The 23,491-nt window shown below is 45.6% G+C and overlaps 1 protein-coding gene across 4 annotated transcripts in view; it reads left to right on the top strand.

Annotated features, from left to right (window-relative positions):
• THAP4 (THAP domain containing 4) overlaps nucleotides 1–22,545 on the top strand; it is a 36,673-nt gene extending 14,128 nt beyond the window's left edge. For 2 of the 4 annotated variants that reach the window (XM_081095364.1, XM_081095363.1), the window contains exons 3-6: nucleotides 11,109–11,205; nucleotides 12,947–13,056; nucleotides 13,897–14,000; nucleotides 22,256–22,545. In XM_081095364.1, coding sequence (XP_080951490.1) covers nucleotides 11,109–11,205; nucleotides 12,947–13,056; nucleotides 13,897–14,000; nucleotides 22,256–22,375 — 431 coding nt within the window. In that variant the 3' untranslated portion in view covers nucleotides 22,376–22,545. Of the gene's footprint in view, nucleotides 1–3,188; nucleotides 3,263–11,045; nucleotides 11,206–12,946; nucleotides 13,057–13,896; nucleotides 14,001–22,255 lie in introns of those variants that run through there. The other 2 variants (XM_081095365.1, XM_081095362.1) reach the window with 2 other exon arrangements.
• Nucleotides 22,546–23,491: the final 946 nt, after the last annotated feature.

The following is a 23,491-nucleotide window of genomic DNA, read 5'->3' as shown; positions in this document are numbered from 1 at the left end:
GATGCTAATCCCTCTAGAAGTATCATCACAGACACACACACAGAAAGAATGTTTTACCAGCTCTCTGGGCATCTTCTTCACCCAGTCAGGTTGACACATAAAATTAACTATAGTACCTACAGATGTCAGATATGTCCAGTTGATTGATAGTGCCATTGAGTTCAATTGTGTCCTAAATGCTTTCCTGCCTGCTGGACCTGTCCATTCTGTAGAGTGTGTTGATGTCCCCACCTTTGACAGTGGATTTGTCTGTCGCTACTTGAATTCTGTCAGTTTTGTCTCACGTGTGTTTGATGCCCTGTGTTAGTACATAGATATCAAGGATTAGTGTGTCTTCTTCGAGAATTGACACCTTTGTTGTTATGTAATTCCCCTCTTTACCCCATAACTTTCTTCTCATGAAGTCTGCTTCACCTGAGACTAATTTGTTTACTCCAACTTTCTTTTGATTCAAGTTCTCATGATACATCTTTCTCTGTATCTACTTTAATCTGTGTTTTTATAAAGTGGGTTTCACCCTAGACAACAGGGTGATGGGTCTTTTTAATCTACTCTGACAGTCTCCTTTTTGTTTGTTTGTTTTGTTGTTGTTAATCCTCACCCGGGGATGTTTTTTCCATTATTTAAAGAGAGTGGAAGGGCGGGAGAAGCGGAGAGAGAGAAAGAAAACATGGATGTGAGACACATCGATTGGTTGCCTACCATATGCACCCCAACTGGGGGCTGGGGATCGAGCCTGGAATCGAGGTATGTGCCCTTGGCCTGAATCGAATTGAGACCCTTCAGTCCCCAGGCTGATGCTCTAACCCAGTGTTGGTGAACCTATGACACGCAAACTCATTTTTTTGGTTGATTTTTCTTTGTTAAATGGCATTTAAATATATAAAATAAATATCAAAAATATACATCTTTGTTTTACTATGGCTGCAAATATCAAAAAATTTCTATATGTGACATGGCACCAGAGTTAAGTTAGGGTTTTTCAAAATGCTGATACACCGAGCTCATAAGGTTCGCCATCACTGCCTAACCGCTGGTTTTGCTAAACCAACTAGGGCAGTCTTCGTCTTTTAATTGGTATACTTAGAGCTGGTATACTTAGACCATTCACTTTAAAGTGATTATTGCTACAGTGGGATTAATATATGTTGTGTTTATAACTACTCTCTATTTGGTTTTGTTTTCTTTCTGTACTTTCTGCCTTCTCTGGTTTTAATTGAGCATTTTATTTTATTTTAATTTCTCCCCTAAGAACTAGGAGGTCGCAGTTTGATTTCTGGTCAGGGCACATGCCTGGGTTGCGGGCTCTATCCCTGTCAGGGGGGCATGCAGGAGACAGCCAATCAATGTTTCTCTCTCATCCTATATAATCCTATATAATAAAAAGCTAATATGCAAATCGACCAGTAGAACAACCAGTCGCTATGATGTGCACTGACCACCAGGGGGCAGGTGCTCAATGCAGGAGCGGCCCCCTGGTGGTCAGTGCACTCCCAGAGGGGGAGTGCCGCTCAGCCAGAAGCCCTGAGCTGGGCTCACCACTGGTGAGCACAGCGGTAGCACTAAGGATGTCCTATTGACAGCTTGCAGGGAGCAGGCCTAAGCTGTCAGTCGGACATCCCCTGAGGGCTCCCGTACTGTGAGAGGGCGCAGGCCAGGCTGAGGGACCCTCCCTACCATCCCCACTCCCACCCCACCCCCGCCAAGTGCACGAATGTCATGCACTGGGCCTCTAGTCATTGATGTTTCTGTCTCTCCCTTCCTCTCTCTGAAATCAGTGTTTTTTTAATATATATTTTATTGATTTTTTACAGAGGGAAAGAGAGAGGGATAGAGAGTTAGAAACATCGATGAGAGAGAAACATCAATCAGCCGCCTCCTGCACACTCCCCACTGGTGATGTGCCCACAACCGAGGTACATGCCCTTGACCAGAATCAAACCTGGGACCCTTGAGTCCACAGGCTGACACTCTGTCCACTGAGCCAAACCGGTCAGGGCTGAAATCAGTTTTTTAAAAAACACCACAAATGGCCATACTGTCTGTTCCTTAAAGACAGACCACTGTCTTATGCTGGCATCTCCAAGGTTTCACATTGTGTCTGGCATGTACATGGCTGGTAATTGAAGCAGCAGAACTTGAATTAATAACTTGCACATTCCTGTGCTATAAGAACTGTGGTGATACCTTTCCATCTAACGGGTGATAAAGCGAGGGCCTTGCTATTTCTTTACCTGTTGTGCCATGCCAGTGGGACCCAAACGGATCCCACTGGTAGTGTGCTGGGTAGTGTCCTCTCCACTGGGGATGGCTGTGCTAGGCAAGCAGCAGGCAGTCTTTGCTCTCCCTACGCTGCTATGCTTTGCAGTTAGTATCATTTCCAGTGTGCTGGGGTGGGAAACACTGTTGTCACAGAGCGCTGTGAGGGTGGTGGGAGGTGCCAGGAAGAAGTCTGTCTCTAGGTCTCAGTGAGTATTTCCTGTCATTGAGTCCAGGCCCATATGCTGATACATTTGCCAAGAGACAGAGCAGTCTCTGAGTGTCCATTTTAAAAGACGGGAGGAGTGGGCAGCTAGCACTCTGGGAGACAGGCAGAAAGCGACATGTTTCCAGAGTTACTGTTCGGAAAGAAGCAGCTTTGCTATGTGCCTGGCTGCCTGACTTTTTCCCTGTTGAAAAAGTCATTTCCCTCTGTCGTCAGTGGAAGTAGCGGAGGGTGGAGGTCCCCCTTTATCCTCCACACAAGACATGTGACCTCTCTGGCCTGACTGACCTTCATAAAATTCAACTTGACATCTCCTCCCAGCTACTAGGACTGGGTCATCTCCTGGTCTGTCTTTGTCTTCCATTTTTTTCTGAGGAGTCATCTTTTTTCTTTTATTTATTTATTATTCAATCTTTATGGTTGAAAGTATTACATATGTCCCCTTTCCCCCCCCACATTGACCCCTTCTAGCCTGCCCCACCCCAGACCTTCACCACCCTATTGTTTGTGTCCATTGGTTATGCATATATGTGTACAGGTTCTTCAAGTTCTTCAGTTGATCTCTTCCCGCCCACCTACCCTCCCCCCACCTTCCCTCTCAGATTTGAGGAGTCATCTTTTATAGGGAACTACAGTTCCCAGAATGCATTCTTTAGGTTTGGCATTCACTTCCTGCCGAGCTCTTTAACAGCCAGGTGCAAACATTTCCCGTCAATTGGAAGAAAACAACCTTGAAGAACCTTGCTGGTGTTCGGAGTTTAGAAAATTTAGGGATGGGTAAGCCTTCTTTCGCTGCCTCAGGCCAAAAAATGAAAATTTAAGTTTCTTGGAGAAAATGTACTGTTTTTTGCATATTGGTTGACTTTAATAAAAGAAAGATGAAATCCAGAAAAAAATGCATAGGAAAGCCTGTCAAATTTACTTGAAGAAGTTGAAAGTGGCAAATAGATTTAGATCCTTTATTATTATACTTTTTATTTGTTTGACTTTAAAATTCATTTTATTTTTATAATGAAGTATAATTTATGTAGGTAAAATACACAGATCTTAAGGATATAGTTTAATGAAATTTAACAGGCTCATGTAACCTGACATTTGGATTTTAGAGTTATTTTGTTGGTGGTTCTCCTCCCTCAAAGCTTCAGTGAAAACAAGGAAAGATGCGGCCAGACAGGTTGGAGCAGTGGAGGAACCTGTGGGCACTGCTGGCGAGGGTCATGGAACCCACCTGCCTGCTGATTATTTACTGCCAGTCCTGGTGTCCTGTTCAGATTAAAATTCCTTACAGTTAAAAGCAAATAACAGCAAGCCAGGACCAAATGTGCAATGTTTCTCAAGAGTAATTAGATATCCTGGTGCAGACACCTCAGGGCACATGCCTGGGTTTTTGTCTGTCTCTCCTTCTCCCTTCCTCTCTAAAATCAACACAAATATATTTAAAAAAGAAAAGGAGTATCCTCTAGTTTTCAGCTACCAAGTTTGTGTATCCATCAGAAGTGCCTTATTTATCATGCTATGTAGGTATTTCATTTTTGTATTTTATTCACTTGGACATCGACATGAATTGATATTTCCTTTAACTCCTTTCTGTCAATGTGCATCTCTTCAGTAATTTCCACTACCTAAATGCTGCTGCTATGTCTGGTGCACGAGCACTCACATCGCAGTCCCTTCAGCCATTGTGTGGCTTAAACTTTGTTTTACCTGACAGGAGGGGCTTGACCCTGCTTTCTTCCCGATGTGTCTGCCCCACTTTCTGAAACACCTTTCTGAGTCACTTGATTTAGTGCCTCTCTTGTTCATAGCACAGGAGTTGGTGTCTTGCTTTGTGATCCATCTGAAAAGCTTTTTCTTTATTATGTGAGTTCAGGTGTGGTTGCGCTTAGCTCTTATTATTTATATTGTGCTTTTCCTTTTTAAAATATTTTTATTGATTTCAGAGAGAAAGGGAGGGGGGGGCAGAGAGAGAGAGAGAGAGAGAAACAACAATGATAAGCCCAGCCATCATAGCTTAGTAGTTGAGCCTCCGGTGTGCAGGAGGCAGCCGATCAATGATTCTCTCTCATCATTGATGTTTCTATCTCTCTCTCCCTCTCCCTTCTTATCTGAAATCAGTGAAAATATATTTTTTAATAGAAAGAAAGAAAGATCAATGATGAGAGAGAATCATCAATCAGGTGCCTCCTGCAGGCCCCCTATTGGGTATCAAGCTGGCAACCTGGGCATGTACCCTGACTGGGAATCGAACCATGACCTACTGGTTCATAGGTTGATGTTCAACCACTGAGTCACACAACGTGTGTGTTTCTGTGGACTGTGTTCAGTACTTACTGTGTTTCCTTTTGCCATCATTTTTTGTTGTATCTTGGTGAAGTCTGCCTTCTAGTAACATCCTCAGGGACAATTCACAGAAGCCGTGTTCCCTGAATGTTGAGACTGTCCATAGCATGAGCTCATATGTAACTTAAATTTTTTTTATCACTAGTCCACCCTACTCTTATTTTTATTGTAATAATAAAACACCTTTTTGCCCAGTCCCGAATGCCACAGACCAGCCCACGGCCACCCGACTTCGTACTGTTGGTGACTCAGGTCAGTCCATCATGGCTGTGGCCGCTTACCCTGCTTTTCAGTCCCTGAGCCTTGTGTAACTTAAAATTTTCTTAAGAGCCACATTAAAAAGGTAGAGAGAAGCAGGTGAAATTAATGTTCATAATGTATTTTGTTTAATCCAATGTTATCTAAAACATCATTTTCACCTGTAACCCACCAATACTTAAAATTACTAAGGTATTTATTTTGGAAACCCAGCATGCTGTACACTTAAAGCATACCTTAGTGGACCAGCCACACTTCCAGTGCTCACATGTGTCCCCCAGAGGCCCTGTTGGGCAGCACAGGTCTGTGGCCTGCCTGTAGAGGAAGTGGTGGCTGTAGAATCCGTGGCTCACTTTCTATCGCTGCATCTTGTAAGTGTGGTGATGATGTCTTCTGCCACTGAAGTTGCCGTGGAGAAACCACTGTCCTGCTTTCCTGCTCTGTGGCCTCTCCTGTTCTGATTTTCATATGAATGGAGTCAGGCCATACGAGGCTTCTAATGTCTGGTTTCTTTCCCTTCGCTCAACGTTTTCAAGGCTTTGCTATATCTTAGTGAGTGTCCGTGCTTCGTGCCTCTCTATGGCTGAGTAGCACTCTGTTGTCTGAATGGCCCCATTGTTTATCTGTCCAGTGAAGGGCTTTGGGTTGTTTCCGTGTTTTGTCTGCTCTGATGCTGCTGTGAACACTCACGCACAGTGTTGTGTGTGGATGTGTTTTTTCGGGTCTCAGGTGGGCTTACTGCAGAGTCCTGACTCCAGCTCAGCCTGGGGAACCAACCACCAAACTTTTCCCAGAAGTGGAGTGTGAGGGTCTCTAATCCTTATAATTTTATTTTCATTTCTTTTACCTTTTCCCTCCTCTTGAACTCATTTCTGCCCTGTGTCCCGTGTCATGTTTCCCAGCAGTGCCCTTCCCCTTTGGTTTCATTTGGTGGTGCTCTGATTAACACTTTTTCTTCTTCTTTGGGGATTCTTCAGCTTCTCCCACTTTCCCCGTTCATGTCTGGCATCTGCCAGTGCAGCTGTGTGGTTCCTACTAGGGACTGGCCCAGCTCAACCCAAGGTCTTGGGGCCTTGCCCAGGTGAAAGGATCAACACACTCAGAAAACCTAAGAAAAGTAAGAACACTGGTTTGACATGGCATCATATTAACAAGATGATTTTTTAAAAATATGTTTTATTGAGTTTTAGAGAAAGGGGAAGGGAGAGAGTATGTTACAGAGAAAACAAGAGAAGAACCAAGCAACGCTTAGAGAGATGGAGTTACATTTATTATTATTACGCGCGGGCCCAGAGGAAAATGTCTCTCGAATTCTGGGCCAAATCACACAGGAAGTTTCCTGTATTTATACCATTTTACCTTCTTTGTCTCCCAAATATGGGGTTCTGTTCCAGTCCCCTTTGCAAGTTCTTAAAGAGCCTCTATGTGCTGGCACTTTCAGACCTCGACCAAAGGCTTGGCCTGATGCCAGCACTGATAACTTCGTCTGGAGAAGGTTTAATGACCTCTCTGAAATGGGAATAGTCTTATTTTCCTTATTATTTAAGCCAGCAAGCATTTACAGAAGCCAGAAATAGCAAGGTTAAAATTTCAAACAGCAGTTTTTATATAAGATGGATGTTTCAAGTAGAAAGATAGAAACATCAATGAGAGAGGACCTCATCCATCGATCGGCTGCCTCCTGGACGCCCCCAGTCGGGGGATTGAGCCTCCAACCCAGCCATGTGCCCTTGACCGGAATCGAACCTGGAGCCCTTCAATCCACAGGCCAATGCTCTATACACTGAACCAAACCACCTAGGGCCAGGACGATTTTTATATGAGAAGTCACGCAGACCCTCCGGGCCAGAATGACTGTCCACCGACTCTGAGATCCAGAAATGTGAAATCAGCCTGGCCTGTGTGGCCCAGTGGTTGAGCATCGACCTATGAACCAGGAGGTCATGGTTTGATTCCCTGTCAGGGCACATTCCTGGGTTGTGGGCTTGGGTTGTGGGCTTGATCCCCAGTGTGGGGCATGGAGGAGGCAACTGATCAGTGATTTTCTCTCATCATTGACGTTTCTATTTTTCTCTCCCTTCCATTCCTCTTTGAAATCAATAAAAGTATATTAAAACAACAAAACACCCCTCCCCTTATTTCACTAGTACCCAGGGTGGGTAGGGGGCCCCCGAGCGCAGGGTTGGTATCTTAGGCTGCCCTGCACCTGGTTTCTGGCTTTCCTGGTCAGATAGGCCATGCTTCATGTGTGCTGACCAGGACCCAAGGTCAGGAGTGGAGCAGGCGGTGACCGCAGGCTCTGACCGCTCTGTGCTGCTCTTGCCTTAGGCCGCCTGACCTCCGCAAAGCCTGAGGTCTATAAAAATGTGTTTTCAGTGCGGCACTGAGTCTGCCAGATTGGTAGATGCTCTAAGACCACAGCTGTCTGTCTGCAGCATACTGGTTTCTATTTATTCTGAGAGTTTGGGCTTGGACTGTCCTGCTGACTGATTGTTGCCATTAGTGTCAAGCTTCAAACCACCCAGCTCCTGTCTTACATGTCAGCCAGTGGCAACTTGTCTTCTCGGTTATTCAGCTATAAACCTCCGACTCATCTCCCTCCCTCTCATGTCCTATGTCCGAGCCATCAGCAAGTCTAGCCAGCTGTGCCTTCAGATCAGATCCAGAACCTGGTCCTTTCCACCACCTCCACCACTACCAACTGCCCAGGCCACCCTTCTCTGCCACCAGGTGCTTCTTGCAGCTGTACCCACTCTGCTCGACCAGCAATCTTGGCTCCATTGAGACCTCCAGGGCTCTGTCTGCTCAGAGTCAAGGCCAAAGCCCTCCCCCCAAGGCCAGCCTGGGCAACCCAGGACCTTTGTGTCTGTGGCATGTCTGCCTAGTCCACTGTTCCCCCGAGTGGTCTCACACACTTCTTGGAGGCTGGCCTTGCCCCTCTTAAGTAAGATCTCAAAACCCTCACCAACCTTCATTTCCCTTTCCAGCTTGTCACCTAATGTACGGTAAATTCTTCCTTTTCCTTATTTCTTTGTGTATTGTCTTCCCTCACTGGAATGTAAGGCCATATGGTGGGCTGGGACACTTGTCTTTTATTAGCTTTTGTTAGCTGGCTGCTGTTTGCCTCCTGTGGAGATGAAGATAACAGGCAGCTCACAAACATCAGCAGCAGCTTCTTCTAGTCTAGAACTCTTGATTCTGAAGCTTTTATTCCTTAGCTGCATCAAAGACTGTAGCTCACATTCTGATTTTAAATTTTTATTGTCTATCTAGAAGCCCCGTGCACGAATTTGTGCAGGGGAGGGGCCTGCTGGCTTGGGGGAGGGACCACAGGAGGTTGGCCAGCAGGCCCTGATCTCATTGTGCAGATGTGCTGAGGTAGTGGCAGGCAAAGGCCACAGACAGAGTGCCCCAAAATGGCCTGAACACCAGCTAATCTCTGAGGTGGAAATACAGCTCTACTTCACTGCCTGCACTTGGGCCGCCTCACTCTCCCTGGGGCAGAGTTGCTGACAGACAGACAGATTGTCTCTCCTACCTCAGCCACACATTTTTTCAGAGCTCTGCCCCCAAGCATGATAGGTAGCTGACTTCGGCCAATGGTAGCACACCGCCATAGGAGCGCTAGCCAATCAGCAGTTGGGAGCCCGGAAAGGCATGGAGCCAAACTAGAAGTGGCTGATGGGGGCAGAAGGTCAAGCGGTGCGCACGCGTGGTTCGGTGGCAGAGGTTAAGATGGTGGTGGGGCTTACTTTATGTCTTTGCAGTTAGGCTGCTGCCTTGCCCCTTCTGCCCCCTCCGAGCTGCTACTCTGTCTCGATCGGGGTTGCTCTTCTCCTACAGGCTTCCCAGACCCAGATTCTCCAGGGCCTGGAGCCTTAGCTGGGGGGAGGGATAGGCCAGGGAGAGGGACCACCAGAGGTTGGCCAGCACGGGAGGTTGACTGTGGGAGTGCACTGGCCACCAGGGGGCAGCTCCTGCATTGAGCATCTGCCCCCAGGTGGTCAGTGTGTGTCATAGTTACTGGTCGACCATCATTCCAGTCATTTGGTTGTAACAATCGCTTAGGCTTTTATATATATAGGTGTTTGTTCAGAATCACCAATTAAAACATTTGAGCATATTTATTTCTTTATTGGAAGGACTTGTATTAATAATTTGATTTATTTTTCAGAGATACAACTGTTTCTTATATAAATTTATGTAGTTTATGTTAATGGAATTTGGTCACTTCATCTACAATTGCACATTTGTGGGCATAGAGTTTTTTGTAGTGTTGCCTCTTATTTAATGTCTGAGATTATTGGCAGTTACACAACTTTTTTAAAAATATATTTTATTGATTTTTTTACAGAGAGGAAGGGAGAGGGATAGAGAGTTAGAAACACCGATGAGAGAGACATCGATTAGCTGCCTCCTGCACACCCCCCACTGGGGATGTGCCCACAACCAAGGTACAGGCCCTTGACCGGAATCGAACCTGGAACCCTTTAGTCCACAGGCTGACGCTCTATCCACTGAGCCAAACCAGTCAGGGCTACACAACTTTTCAAAAAAAAAAAAGTGTTAAAATATACAAAAATAGCCCTAAATGGTTTGGCTCAGTGAATAGAGCGTCAGCCTGAGGACTGAAGGGTCCCAGGTTCGATTCTGGTCAAGGGCATGTACCTTGGTTGTGAGCACATCCCCAGTAGGGGGTGTGCAGGAGGCAGCTGATTGATGTTTCTCTCTTATCGATGTTTCTAACTCTCTATCCCTCTCCCTTCTCTGTAAAAAATCAATAAAATATATTTAAAAATATATATATACAAAAATAGAATTTTCCATCTTTTATTTTTTATAAATATTTTTATTGTTGACTAGAGGCCCAGTGCACAAATTTGTGCACCAGTGGGGCCCCTCAGTCTGTCTTGCAGGTTGGGCTGTAACCGGCTCTCCCACATTCCCCGAGGGGTCCCGGATTGCAAGAGGGTGCAGCCCAGGGTGAAAGACCCCACCGGTTCACGATCGGGGCCAGGAGGGACGCAGGAGGTTGGCCAACTGGGGAGGGGCTGCGGGAGGGCTCCAAGGCGTGTCTAGCCCATCTCGCTCAGGCCAGACCCCAGCAGCAAGCTAACCTACCGGTCGGAGCGCCTACCCCTTGGTGGTCAGTGCATGTCATAGCAACCGGTCAACTCTCTGCCCCCTAGTGGTCAGTGCACGTTATAACGAGCGGTTGAGCATCATTAACATGTTATGCTTTGATTGGTGAAACAGACAACCAGACACTTAGCATATTAGGCTTTTATATAGGATTATGAACGTTTTATTGGCCAAATCTCTACTGTTGTCATCCTCACTGTCAAACTTTCTGTAAGCAATTTGAAAAGGAAACACTGAAAGGGAGCTTGCTATATTGGAAAGGAATGGATTTTAACCCCATTCCTATTCAGGCTGTTACATTGCCCTCTGTGGGCCCAGAAGTCTATGCGCCATTCCCCGTTCTGCCCATTATGTTCTTATCTCGGACTGGGGCTGCCACCAGCTGGCTACACAGTCTCCTCTTCAGTTCCCAGTTGTCTCAGCTTTGGTGGGACACTTCTCCAGCTCCAGAGCCCTTCACTTCCCTTCTTCCTGGATATTATTCTCCTAGGCTGCTTCCAATTTATAGCCAAAGGTTGTATAATTTCAAAGACCAAGGAGCTTCTGGAACTCCTATCTCTTCAATGGATCTCCTGTTCTCCCTTCATGTAGGAGATACCACATTCTGACACTGATCTGCAAGATGACATTTACTCATTGTTTGGCCTTTTTCTCCCCCTCTTGACAGGTGGCTGGTAGCATGTTTAGAATCAGCAGGATCCGCTGTAAATTATGAGGCATGTGCTGACCGAGTGTGCTTCCACACAAAGCTCAGCAGGGCTCGGTCAGAAGGAGACCAGTGGACACGGAGCCATTGACTGTCTTTTCCATTTGTCCTCAGAGCCCCCCAAGATGAACCCAGTGGTCGAGCCGCTGTCCTGGATGCTGGGCACCTGGCTGTCAGACCCACCGGGAGCTGGGACCTTCCCAACACTGCAGCCCTTCCAGTACCTGGAGGAGGTGCACATCTCCCACGTGGGCCAGCCCATGCTCAACTTCTCGTAAGTGCACCTGAGTCTCTGGGAGAATGCCAGGTGGGAAGGGCATGTCCCAGAGAGGCTCCCTGCACTTGCAGCTGAAACATGGTAGGCAGAGACAGGACGTTGTGGCTCCTGTGTATGTGATGATGCTAGGCTGGCAAGATGTCAGATGTGTTACCCCAAACACAAAATAAGTGCTCGTGCTTAACTAAACCCTTCACCCAATATTACTGAAAAGGAGAGAGCTTGACTTTCTTTTAGACTTACCCCTGAGCTGATTGAGGTCTCAAAGGAGCTGTTAATATTTTGGTTCTCAGGTTCTTATTAGACAACAAAGCAGAGGTCCTTCAGCTGTGTGCGTTTCACCCTCGCCCCAACCACAGGAGGCAGGTCGTAGTGTCGGGTGGCTAAATAGAAGGGAACCAGGGGAGGTGGCTGAGAATATTTTGTTTTTAATTTCAGAGATAACACACAGTTTTTAAAGTTTAAGCAATGAAAAAATATTAAAAGTAAAAGTCTGCCCTTCCCCAATATCCGCTATACATTTAATTATATATTAAGAATCTTATTAAATTAACTTGATTCTATTTATGTCATGCCTAGAAACTTCAGAAGGATTTAGAAGACCTTGCTTTTAAAAATATTATCTCATACCTTTTTGTATTATTCTTGACTGAATGGATGAGGGCAAAATAATATTGTGTACATAACACCAAAGAGGAAATTCTGGAAAACACAAAATAACGGGCAGTATAAAACAGTCTTGTTAAACAGTGGGCTACAACCCAAAGATAATTTTGTGACTATAGTACAAAGTATCTATTTTGGTGAATAGAATTGTGAGTGTGTTAGACTATGATCTAGAGCAGTGATGGCAAACCTATGACACGCATGTCAGAGGTGACATGCGAACTCATTTTTTTGGTTGATTTTTCTTTGTTAAATGGCATTTAAATATATAAAATAAATATCAAAAATATAAATCTTTGTTTTACTATGGTTGCAAATATCAAAAAATTTCTATAAGTGACACGGCACCAGAGTTAAGTTAGGGTTTTTCAAAATACTGACACGCCGAGCTCAAAAGGTTCGCCATCACTGATCTAGAGTGTATTTCTCATGAGGGTTGTGGAGAGAGGGCATGTGCTGTGGCTGCCAGCGCTGCCCTGTTCAGGGTTCGATTCCAATGGCAGCTCGCAGTGCTGGCAAAGTGTGTTAGAGCCTAAGTGCAGGAATGTCAGCGCAGCTGTCTCTTCCATCACCGTGAACTTGCATCATGATGCAGGTTGATTGATAAGAAGTGGAGTCCTGACTCAGGGCCTGTTCTTTTCCCCACCGTGTAGATGAGTGGGTGTCCACGGCAAGATGATAGCTCTGGGGAGGGCAGACCTGGTGTAAGGGTGGGATTTGGTGCTGAGGCCTGAAGCATGTCAGGTGTGGGCTAAAAGGGCTTTGGGAAAGGTAACCACAATTATAAAGAACATGTTGGCTGTCCTTGAGGTGGTGCCAAGCACAGTGGAGTGTTTGTGTGGGGAGGTTCCAGGGGGTGCTTTCAGGCTAGAGGTCGAACCCCTAATGCACCTGGTGGCCACAGCCCACGAATGTGGTTGCTCAAGTGTCTTTCCATGTGAGCGGGAAGTGTATTACCTTGTGCTCAGTGGGGGCCTTATAAAGTGGGGAGGGTGGCGGCAAAGCCTGCATTGAGGGCCCTGCATCCCTGCCCTCACCTATGCCCTGTCCTCACTCCCTGTTCCCCGTGCAGATTCAATGCTTTCCACCCGGACACTCGGAAGCCCATGCACAGAGAGTGCGGCTTCATCCGGCTACAACCCGACACCAACAAGGTGGCCTTCGTCAGCGCCCAGAACACAGGTACCTCTTGCCAGCCAGCCAGATGGCCCCTGGGTGAGATAGCGTCTGCCTCTGTTCTTTCAGTCGCTCCAGTGTCCCTGCTCACATTTTGTGGGGGTCAGTTGGGAGGGGGACACAGACCTAACCCTGTGGGTCCCTTTCAGGGCAGGAAGCATCAGGACAAGTGCAGTGGGGCCTGCAGGTGGGGAGTCAGCAGGTGGAGTCCTGTCTGCAGTCTCTGAGGTCCACAGGAGGTGGTAAAGGAGTGTTTCTGTGAGAACGGGCTGATTTTTTTTTCCGCCTGAGAGGCTCACTGTCTGTCTGAAAGCTCTTGTCTGGAAGTCTGCTTTGCCCCTAGAATGAGGTCATTCTAAAATAGCTTACCAGGTTCATCAATTAGAAATGACGCAGAACCCAGCTGTTGACTTTTACCTGCTCACTGCCTCAGATGAGTCTCACTTCCTGGAAGCAGGTGGACAGTTAGGACCAGCCCAATCTGGAATGGAGCCCAGGACATTGGTGAACTGCAAGTCATTGGTCAGCCAGAGGGATGTCCATTTCCCTGGCCACCTTTCCCTCCTCTCAGATCCTAGGGGATCTATTTGAGGGGGGTGGGGAAGGCGGGTGGAAGTCAGGGCACCCCTGGAGAGGTCGACCCTCTTTAGATCACCTGCCCTGGCTGTACTAGTATGAGAAGCTGTGTTTTTCCCCTCTTGATATCAGGAGGTTCATTGCAGACAAGGGGCCTTGTGGCCTTAATGGCTGCAGAGTTCAGGTCTAGGTCTGTTGAATCTATGAATGCAAAGATGGACGCCAAGAGCCCATGGCAGGCTGTCATGGACTAATGGCCCTCTCTTGCAGGCATTGTGGAGGTGGAGGAGGGCGAGGTGAACGGGCAGGAGCTGTGCATCGCATCCCACTCCATCGCCAGGATCTCCTTTGCCAAGGAGCCCCACGTGGAGCAGGTGAGCCTGTCATCCCTCTCAGACATCACTTTGTGGTGTAGGCAGGATTGCACATTGCTCTGACTTCTCACTTTGTCTTGGGGACTTGTCTGTCTCCAGGGCACATCATTCTTCCTCACTTACATGTCCTGGCTGGTGGGCAGGGAGATTCTCAGGTTCCTTGTTTTTCTGTCACAAACTTCCTTTTCCATTTGTGTTGTCCACTTTTGCAGGTATATCCACATCTGTTGGATAAATTTCTCCCAGTTGAATTGTTGGATCAAAGGATAGGTACATTTAAAATTTTGATAAGATACAAGTAAATTCCTTTTATTAATGAATTCCTACCAGCATTGCATGAGTGCCTGGTTCCCTACTCCCTTATCAACATGCTAATCTGATAAAGAAGAGATTGCATCTCATTCGTGTTTTAAATTTAACATATGAGTGAAAGGGAGGACTCCCCACACTAATTCACCATTGGTATTTCTTGTTCTGTGTACTTGATGTTTAAAGTCATTGCCCGTTTTTCTGTGGGCTTTCATTTTTTTTTTATTGATTTATGGGGGCTTTTTATATACTATGGATATTAATCTATTGTCTGCATTTCCCCATTTGGTGGCTTGTGTGACTTTGGTTTATGATGTGTTCTACCCACAGGTTGTAAGCTTTACTGTGGTTGCCTCTGGGGGTCTTTTCCTTTGTGGTGTGTGGATTTGGATTCATGCTCAGAAAATTGTTTTCTCCAAAATGATAAAATTATTCTTCCATTTTTCTTGTACTCTTATAGCTTTCCTTCTTACACTCAGACCTTTAGTTTCTCTCAGATTTGTTTTTACAGGATGCAATGTATAGTTCTACTTTCCTCAGATGGATGAACGGTGACCCTACAGATTTGAAATGTCATGCCCTATCACAAGCACATCCCCCATAAATAGGGGGAGGGGCCTGTTTCTTTCTTTTTGTCTTTTTTCAATAGTAATTTAAAATCATCTAATAATTTAAAGTTACCACACTTTGTTATATTTTAATGTCTAGGGAAAGTTCTTGATTTTTAAAATTTTCTTGATTAGCTCTGGCCAGTGTGGCTCAGTTGATTGGAGTGACATCCCATGAAACCAAAAGGTCTTGAGTTTGATTCACATACCTAGGTGGCAGGTTTGATCCCCGGTTCAGGAACATGTAGGAGGAACCAATAGATGTTTCTCTCTCCCTCTCTTTCTCTTCCTCTCTCAAAAAATCAACTTAAAAAAACAACACATCACCTGACCTGTGTGGCTCAGTTGGTTGAGTGTTGACCCATGCAACAGGAGGTCACCAGTTCAATTCCCAGTTAGGGCACATGCCTGGGTTTCGGGCTCAATCCCCAGTACAGGACATACAGGAGGCATCCAATTGGTGTTTCTTATCTCATCAGTGTTTCTCTCTCCCTCTCCCTTCCTCTCTCTGAAGTCAATAAAAACATATTTTAAAAATACACATATCCTTAAGTGAGGATTTTTTTTAAATGCTAACTTTTCTTGGTTAATTCTTAAGCGGTTCCTCATTGAGATAACCTGTTCAATGAGCTTGTCCAGGTCCATAAAATATAAATCAAGATTGTGTAAATACACGAATTAAATGGGGGAGAACTGGAGTCTTTCCATGGGTAGTGCTACACAGCAGGGTGATGGTGTGCTGCAGTAATTTCAGGTCTAGTGTGGTGTGTTCAGTAGGTATCAAAAGTGTATTTCTTTATCACTTAAATCATATAGGTTTGGGCACTTCGTGGTATGGTGAAGCCTTAAGTGCCATATAGTTTCTGTTGCTATGTGCATAGACTGTTGTCTCCATTTCATCTTCTAACTGTTTTTTGGTGGTTATAAGGGAACACATGGTTTCTGTCCATCTGAGTCACATCTGTCAGTCTCTGACCACCGGGTCTGGGCATGGCACTGCCGGGGTCACGGGGAACCTGTTGACCTCAGGCCTGACTTCCTGAGGTACTGCTGTGTCACAGCCCTGTTGGATGCTTGCTGGAGGCTGTGACCGGGTCAAGAAGATCCTCTTTCTAATGTGCTAAGAATTGCTTTCAAGAAAGGGTTTTGAGTTTCTTCAAATGCTCTTGCAGCCTCTTTGGGGAAGATTCTGTGTTTTTTCCACTTGAAGCTGTCAATGAAGTGAATTATGTTAATAACTCTAAATGTTGAGTCATGTTTGAAGATCATTTCTAGTTATAATGAATTAATTTTTTCAGATGTTGTCCATTTTGGTATCAGTTATTCATAGAGCTCCTTAGCTGTTTCTGCCCCCTGGCGAGGGTGGCCCCCACAGGACTAAGTGGTGACCCCCTTGGGAACATGTCTTGGCCAGGCACTGGGGAGCAGAGAGACCCAGACCTGGATGCTGCTTCTGCCTCCACTGTTCATCTCCAGGCCCTACCTCACTTCATTTGTAAATTCACGGCTCCTTATATCAAGATTTTCAGAGTTTGGAGAAGTGACACATATGTCCCCTTGGATTTTCTGTGTCTTCTCTTTTTCTTGCCAGAGGCTTCCTATTTTATCAGGGTTTTCACTAGAGAACTAACTTTGGGTTTTATTAATTAAACAAAAAGTGCTATTTTGCAAAAGGAGGGGGTAGGCAGAGTGAGGCCTGTGGGAGGGAGGACAAGGGGAGGGCTCCACTCTGCCAAGTGACCTGGCTGACCAGAGGCTGGTCTCACATGCCTGGTTGACCTTCCCCCCTGGGTTGGCCTTTCCCTGTGAGTTTACCTTTCCCCTTGGCTTGACCCTTACTATGTTCTCTTGGGTTAAATATTCTTAGCATTCTGTTTTATTTCTTCTGTTAGTTTCTTAACTGTATCTTTTTTTTTAAAATATATTTTATTGATTTTTTTTACAGAGAGGAAGGGAGAGAGATAGTTAGAAACATCGATGAGGGAGAAACATCGATCAGCTGCCTCCTGCACACCTCCTACTGGGGATGTGCCCGCAACCCAGGTACATGCCCTTGACCGGAATCGAACCTGGGACCTTTCAGTCCGCAGGCCGATGCTCTATCCACGGAGCCAAACCGGTTTCGGCAACTGTATCTTTTTTTAATGGCTGCTTTCAGGCTATCTGCATCTTAACTTATAATCAGTGTTATACCATTGCATTCCCACTTCCCACCTGGTTTTGGGTAACCCTGTGCTCTTTGCAGCTGAACCTTCCCCTTTCCATTTCACGAGTCCTGACCTCACAGCTGTGTAACTCCATTTACTCCCCTGTGCTGCTGTCACCACACCTGGCCCATGGGGGATGGGCACACAAACACGCTGCACTGGGAACCTTCATACAATTGTTACTTTTGCTTTAAATAGTCAGTTGACTTCCAAACAAATTATAATGAGGGGAAGTAATCTCTTATACTTATCCATTTATTTTCTCGCTGTGTTGCCCTTGCCTCCTTCCTGTCACTCTGAAATTCCAGTGGTACTATCTCCCTTCATCCTGAAGACCTGCATTAACAGTGTTTCTCATGACACAAATCTTCTGGCAACAATGCTCTTGAGTTTATTTTACACCCAACTTTTTTTTCTTTTTTAATGTTTTTATATTGAGTTGAAATACATATAAGAAAATTGATCATCTTAACCATTTTCAAGTGTCCACTTCAGTGATTTCTATAATTCACTTTGTTGTGCAGCCATCCCCACCATCCATCCCCATAGCTCTTGTATATTGAAACACTATCTATGAAACCATAACTCCCCTTCCTCTCCTCCCCCAGCCCCTGGCGGCCACCATCTACTTTCTCTCTGTGATTTTAATGACTCTTAAGTACCTCATATAAGTGGAATCATATAATATTTGTCTTTTTATGACTGGCTTATTTTATCAGCATAATGTCCTCAGGGTTCATCCATGTTGTCGCACATGGCAGGATTTCCTTCCTTTTTATGGCTAATATTCCCTTGTGTGAATGGAACACATTTTGTTTAACCTTTCCTCTGTCCATGGGCACTTGGATTGCTTCCGTGGGTGTGCAAATATCTCTGAGACCCTCATTTCAATTCTTTCAGTCTGTATTCAGGAGTGGAATTGCTGGATCATGTGGTAACTCTGTGTTTAATTGTTTGAGGAACCATTATACTGTTTTCCACAGAAGCTGCACCGTTTTCCATTCCCATCTCCTATGCACAGGGCTCCAGTTTCTCCACGTCCTCGTCAACACTTGATATTTTCTGGGGTTTTGATAGCAGCCATCTTGATGAGTGAGGAGGCATCACTGTGGTTTGATTTGTTTCCCATGATCAGTGCTGCTGAGCATCTTTTCATGGGCGTGTTAGCCATTCATGTATCTTTGCAGAAATGTCTATTCAAGTCCTTTGTCCATATTTGAACGGGGTTATTTGGGTTTTTTTGTTTGTTTGCTTGTTTTTTTACAATGAAATTCCAGCAATCTTTGTGATTGTTGGGAACTCTTCTTTTTTTAAAAAAAAGTTTTTAGAAAGAGGAAAGGGAGAGAGATATAGAAACATCAATGAGCTCTAGCAAGTTTGGCTCAGTGGATAGAGCATCGGCCTGCAGACTGAAGGATCCCGGGTTCGATTCTGGTCAAGGGCACATACCCGGGTTGTAGGCTCAATCCCCAGTAGGGGGTGTTCAAGAGGCAACCAATCAATTATTCTCTTTCATCATCAGTGTTTCTCTCTCTCTCTCCCTCTCCGTTCTTCTCTGAAATCAATAAAAATATATTTTAAGAAAAGAAAAGACATCAGTGATGAGAGAAAAACATCTTTCGACCACTTCCCGCACGCCCCCTACTAGGGGTCAAGCCCACGCTATCTCGACATAGGCCCTGGCCAGGAATCGGACCAGTGACCTCTTGGTTCATGGGTCTATGCTCAACCACTGAGCCACATTGGCCAGGCCAGGATTGTTTGTTTTTGGATCAGAAGAGTTCTTAATGTATTTTGGATATTACCTCTAATATCAGGTATTTGACTGGCAAATATTTTCTTTCATTCTGTGGGATGCTGTTTACTCTATCGATAGTGCCTTTTGATATATAAATTTTTAAAATATTCATGATATCCCGTTTGTCTGTTTTTTCTGTTGTTGACTGTGTTTGGTGTTACATACAAGAAATCCTTGCCCAGTCCAGTTTCATGAAGCTTTTGCTCATGTTTTCTTTTAAGAGGTTTATAAATTTAGCTTTTATATTCAAGTCTCTGATCTATTTTGAGTTATTGTTATTGTTTTTGTATATACTATTAGATAAGGGTCCAGCTTCATTCTTTTGTGTGTGAATATCCAGTTCTCCCAGCACCATTAGTTGAAAAGTCTTTTCCACATTGAATGGTCTTGACAACCTGTTGAAAACCAACTAGGAAAGCTAGGAATGTCTTTTTTTTTTTTTTTTTTTAAATATATTTTACTGATTTTTTACAGAGAAGAGGAGAGAGGGATAGAGAGTTAGAAACATCGATAAGAGAGACACATTGATCAGCTGCTTCCAGCACACCTCCTACTGGGGATGTGCCTGCAACCAAGGTACATGCCCTTGACCGGAATCGAACTTGGGACCTTTCAGTCCGCAGTCCGACGCTCTATCCACTGAGCCAAACCGGTTAGGAGAAATGTCTTAAAAATAAGGACCATCTCTGTTTAATTAAACAGCAAAGCCAGCCTGGGGTCTTGAACACAGAATTAGAGCTGAATGAACAAGGGCTCATAGCCTTGAATTGTTTTTTACCTCTTCCTCCCGGTTACCTCCCACATTCCATGATTCACAGAGAATTGCCCTTTCTTCCTCAGTGATAGCAGGCTACACCCACACTGCCCGGTCCCCGTGGCCACAACCTTTGATCTCTCCCCAGTGCAGTTTTTTAAGCACTGTGTTCATTATTCCACCCAGGAATCTTCAGAAATGCCCTTCTGCTTATATTGTGATGATAGCCACACTTTAAGCTTGTCATTCATACCAGTTCTCACACTTCAATGTACCAGTGAATCTAGGGTGTTAATGTAAAAAAAACACATTGAAACCTGTAAAGAACTTTTTTGAGTTTATTTGAGCCAAACTGTCGACAAGTGCCGGGAAGCAGAACCTCAACAAATTGAGATAATGCTCTGCAGAATGGTGGGTTACATTTCTATTTATACCTTGCAATCAAAGGAGGGACGTAGGTGGGTTACATGAAATTCATTGGTGATAAGATTAAGGAGGTGGGATACAGCAAAGCGGGGCGGGGGAGCGGGGGGTGGGGGGGGGGAGACTCTGGAATTGGATAAAAAGTAAAATGATGGACACTTAGGTGGGTGCAGGAACAATTAACATGAAAATGAAGGAATTTGTGGTATCTGTCCTGGCGTCCAGCACATTTGGTTGTGCCCCAGGGGCTCCAGAAAAAGGGAAGTTACAAGTCACCCAGACATTTTAAGGGTGTGTTATCATAGATGCAGAAAAGACAGACAGGCTCAGTTACGGTAAAGGTTGACCTTGTCAGTAAAGATACCAGCCTAGGACGTAACTGCCCTCCGTAACTGCTTTTAGTTAAAGCTTAATTTCAGACCATCCTTTGTGGTTCCTTTAGGTCTCTGAGTTTGCAAAACTGCCATGCAGGCCTCCCCTGAGCTGGTCAGGTCAGCATGTGGCCCCTTTCATCCACAAGGGGTTTCGTTGAAATGCAGGCTCTGATTCAGTGAGTCTGGGTGTGGCTTCCCCACCCCCAAAAAAGAGATGGACTGTCTTCCTGAAGTGTCAGAGGCTCAGAGTTGCCCTTGTCTGAGAAGTAGAGCTCCCACTGTGGCAGCCTGTCCAGAATGTGGGCTTGCAGCAGCCTGTGCAAGCTCTGCTTTGTAGTCAGCAAGGCCAACAGTTGCTTCCATCCCCACTTTATTGAAATGAGGACCAGTCTGTGGCTCAGATGGACCCCTGGCAGCCTCGGAACACCCACAGTTATTGTTAGCGACCTCACTGGATTGATAGATGGAACCACGGGCACCAGAAGAGGTCTATTGAGCCTGAGCAATGCAGTGTACATCTGCCTCAACTTTAAATCTTTCCAAATAACTTTAGTTTGAAGAGGAAAATAGCATAAGAAAGTTCAAGGGAATACAAAGTCCCAAGGACCTGACAAGTGGCTTTTGGGGAGCCTGTGCAAGGCACTGCCATTGCCAGCTTTGGCACTGAGGCAGCCATTTGACAGCTGACTGTCATCCCTGAGATGGGGTGACAGTGCTCAGGAGGCCACGCTCTGCAAGTGTGCACAGCTGGGGAATGGGGCAGCCCCTCACCTGCTTTTCCCCACACTGTCTCCTTCCTGGGACCCAGGGAGAGGTGGCCTCAGTGTCTCAGCCACAGTGACTGCTCCCAGGCTGTCTCCCCCTCTCTTGCTCACCTGCTTCTTGCTGCCAAGTTACTTTTAGTGGAGCAAGGTGGCTGCTATGGGGTGTCCACAGATTTTGGCACAAACAGAGCTGAAGGCTGAGGGACAGGCTCGCTGGGTCCCTGAATAGTGAGATCAGTGTAATTGTATGGGGTGTGTCCAAAAGCCACTCCAGCAGTGCAGAGAGAGAACCGTGAAGTGTCAGGTAATGGAGCCACACTGGGTCTCCCCTCTGCACTCCCTTCTCTCTGATTGGTCCTTGCAGCCTTGGTGACTCTCCAATTCCTTTAAATAGACTTTTTAAAATCTAGCTTTTTCTCTGCCAGAGGGTTGACCAATTACAGTACAGTTGTCTGCAGCTCAAAACAACACTCCTGTTTCATGTGCTTCTGGAGACCCCAGAATGTTCTGGAACAATAGAAAGGGTGACCATCCAAAGTATCTCTCAACAGTTGTCGTGGTTCCTCACTCTGCAGACATCCCAGGCAGAGAAGGTTTTCTCACAGGTTGCTTGCTACAGGCTTTCTTTTTGGAAACAGCCACCATAGTTTGTTCCTAAGTGCTGCTACTGAGTTTTCCAGGAACGTGTGTGACATCAGTGCAAGCTGCAGAGTGAAGTGGGAAGGTTACCTTTTGCCAGATCAAGTGTATAATTTACTGACAGAAAAAGAAGGTGGCTTCTAAATACCCTAAGATGGGAGGGACCAAGTCATGGTCTTCTGGGGACAGAGAGAGGCGAGGACACCTGGATCTTGGCAGGTGCTGTAGCTCTGTGGGCAGAGTCTGTCATCTGACTCAAAACTAAGGTGACTTGTCGTAGCCCCTGCAGGAACACTTGGCCTGTGGTGGGACCTCAAGCATTTGTTGTATCTTTGGAAGATAAAACTAAGATATTTTGTATTTGTTTTGTTCTGCTCAGATTACCCGAAAATTCAGGCTGAATTCTGAAGGCAAACTTGAACAGACAGTCTCCATGGCAACCACTACCCAACCCATGACTCAGCATCTTCACATCACCTACAAGAAGGTGACCCCGTGACCCAGAGCAGAACTTCATCCTGGCCGTGTGCGTCAGGATGTGACACTAGGCTTCTCACAGACGCCGCAGCAGCAAGTGTGGGTGTGGCTGCAGCTCCCAGGGGGATCAAGGGCATTGCCCAGTGTTCCTGTAATGGCATAGAAAAACCAAATAAAAGGCCTTTATTTTTATGGCTGAGCATTGTGATATTATGTGTGTGGACTCTCCAGCTCCTCATCTGCTGGTGACTGTTTTCTATAGTCTTTTCCCTAAAAAAGACTGCATTTTTTACAAGATCTGAAATATGTATAAACCTTAAGTAGAGTGGTCAATCATAAGCTAAAGACAAAGACGGACAGAAAGAGTTGCCGTGATTTTTAATGAGCTAAAGGAGCCTGAGGGCCCCATTTCCATAAGGACAAAAGGTGTTCCCAAGGCAAGAGGGTAGTTGTGAAATTAGCGTCATTATGTACGTCTTATTTTATTACTCTGTAATATATTATTACTTGGATTTCTTTCTTTGTTGACTATGAGTTTGCAGACATACACTGACCTGTGTACCTGTCACCCAGTTTTAACACCTGCCAGCTTTTCCATCCCAGTGATTTCACCTGTTCTTCCGTCTTCTTTTTGCTAGTATTTTTAAGAAAATTCCACACATAATGTCATTGATCCCTAAATGCTTCAATATGCATTTAAAAACAAAGCCTTTTATTTTCTTAGCACACCAGGGTATCAGAAACCACACCAGGAGCGCAGATATATGTGGAAGGAGGTGCTCCAGCTGCATCCTACCCATCCCCCAGGGCTTGGGGACAAAAGACATTACCAGTTGGTGGCTTAAGGACAAAAGGCATTATCAGGTGGCACACCTGGAAGCTCAGAGGAGGAACCAGGGCTGGCGCTGAGCCATCATATGGGAGGAGCATGGCCAGTGTGTAAGGAACTCGGCTGGTTCCCCAAGTGCCAGGACACAGGGAGGCTGGGCACTCCAAGTCAAACTCAGGTACAATTCATCCTGAGGCACAGCCCTCGCTGGCCGTGAACCTGTGAAACCAGACAAGGAATGTGCCTCCAAAATAAGGTGTTGGGACAGTCATGGGCTGGACATTCCCATTCCAAGGGGGTGGGCAGGCA

Source organism: Myotis nattereri, assembly GCF_964212035.1.
Source record: "Myotis nattereri genome assembly, chromosome: 7".
NCBI classification, from domain to species: Eukaryota; Metazoa; Chordata; class Mammalia; order Chiroptera; family Vespertilionidae; genus Myotis; species Myotis nattereri.
This window is presented reverse-complemented; position numbering and strand designations above follow the sequence as displayed.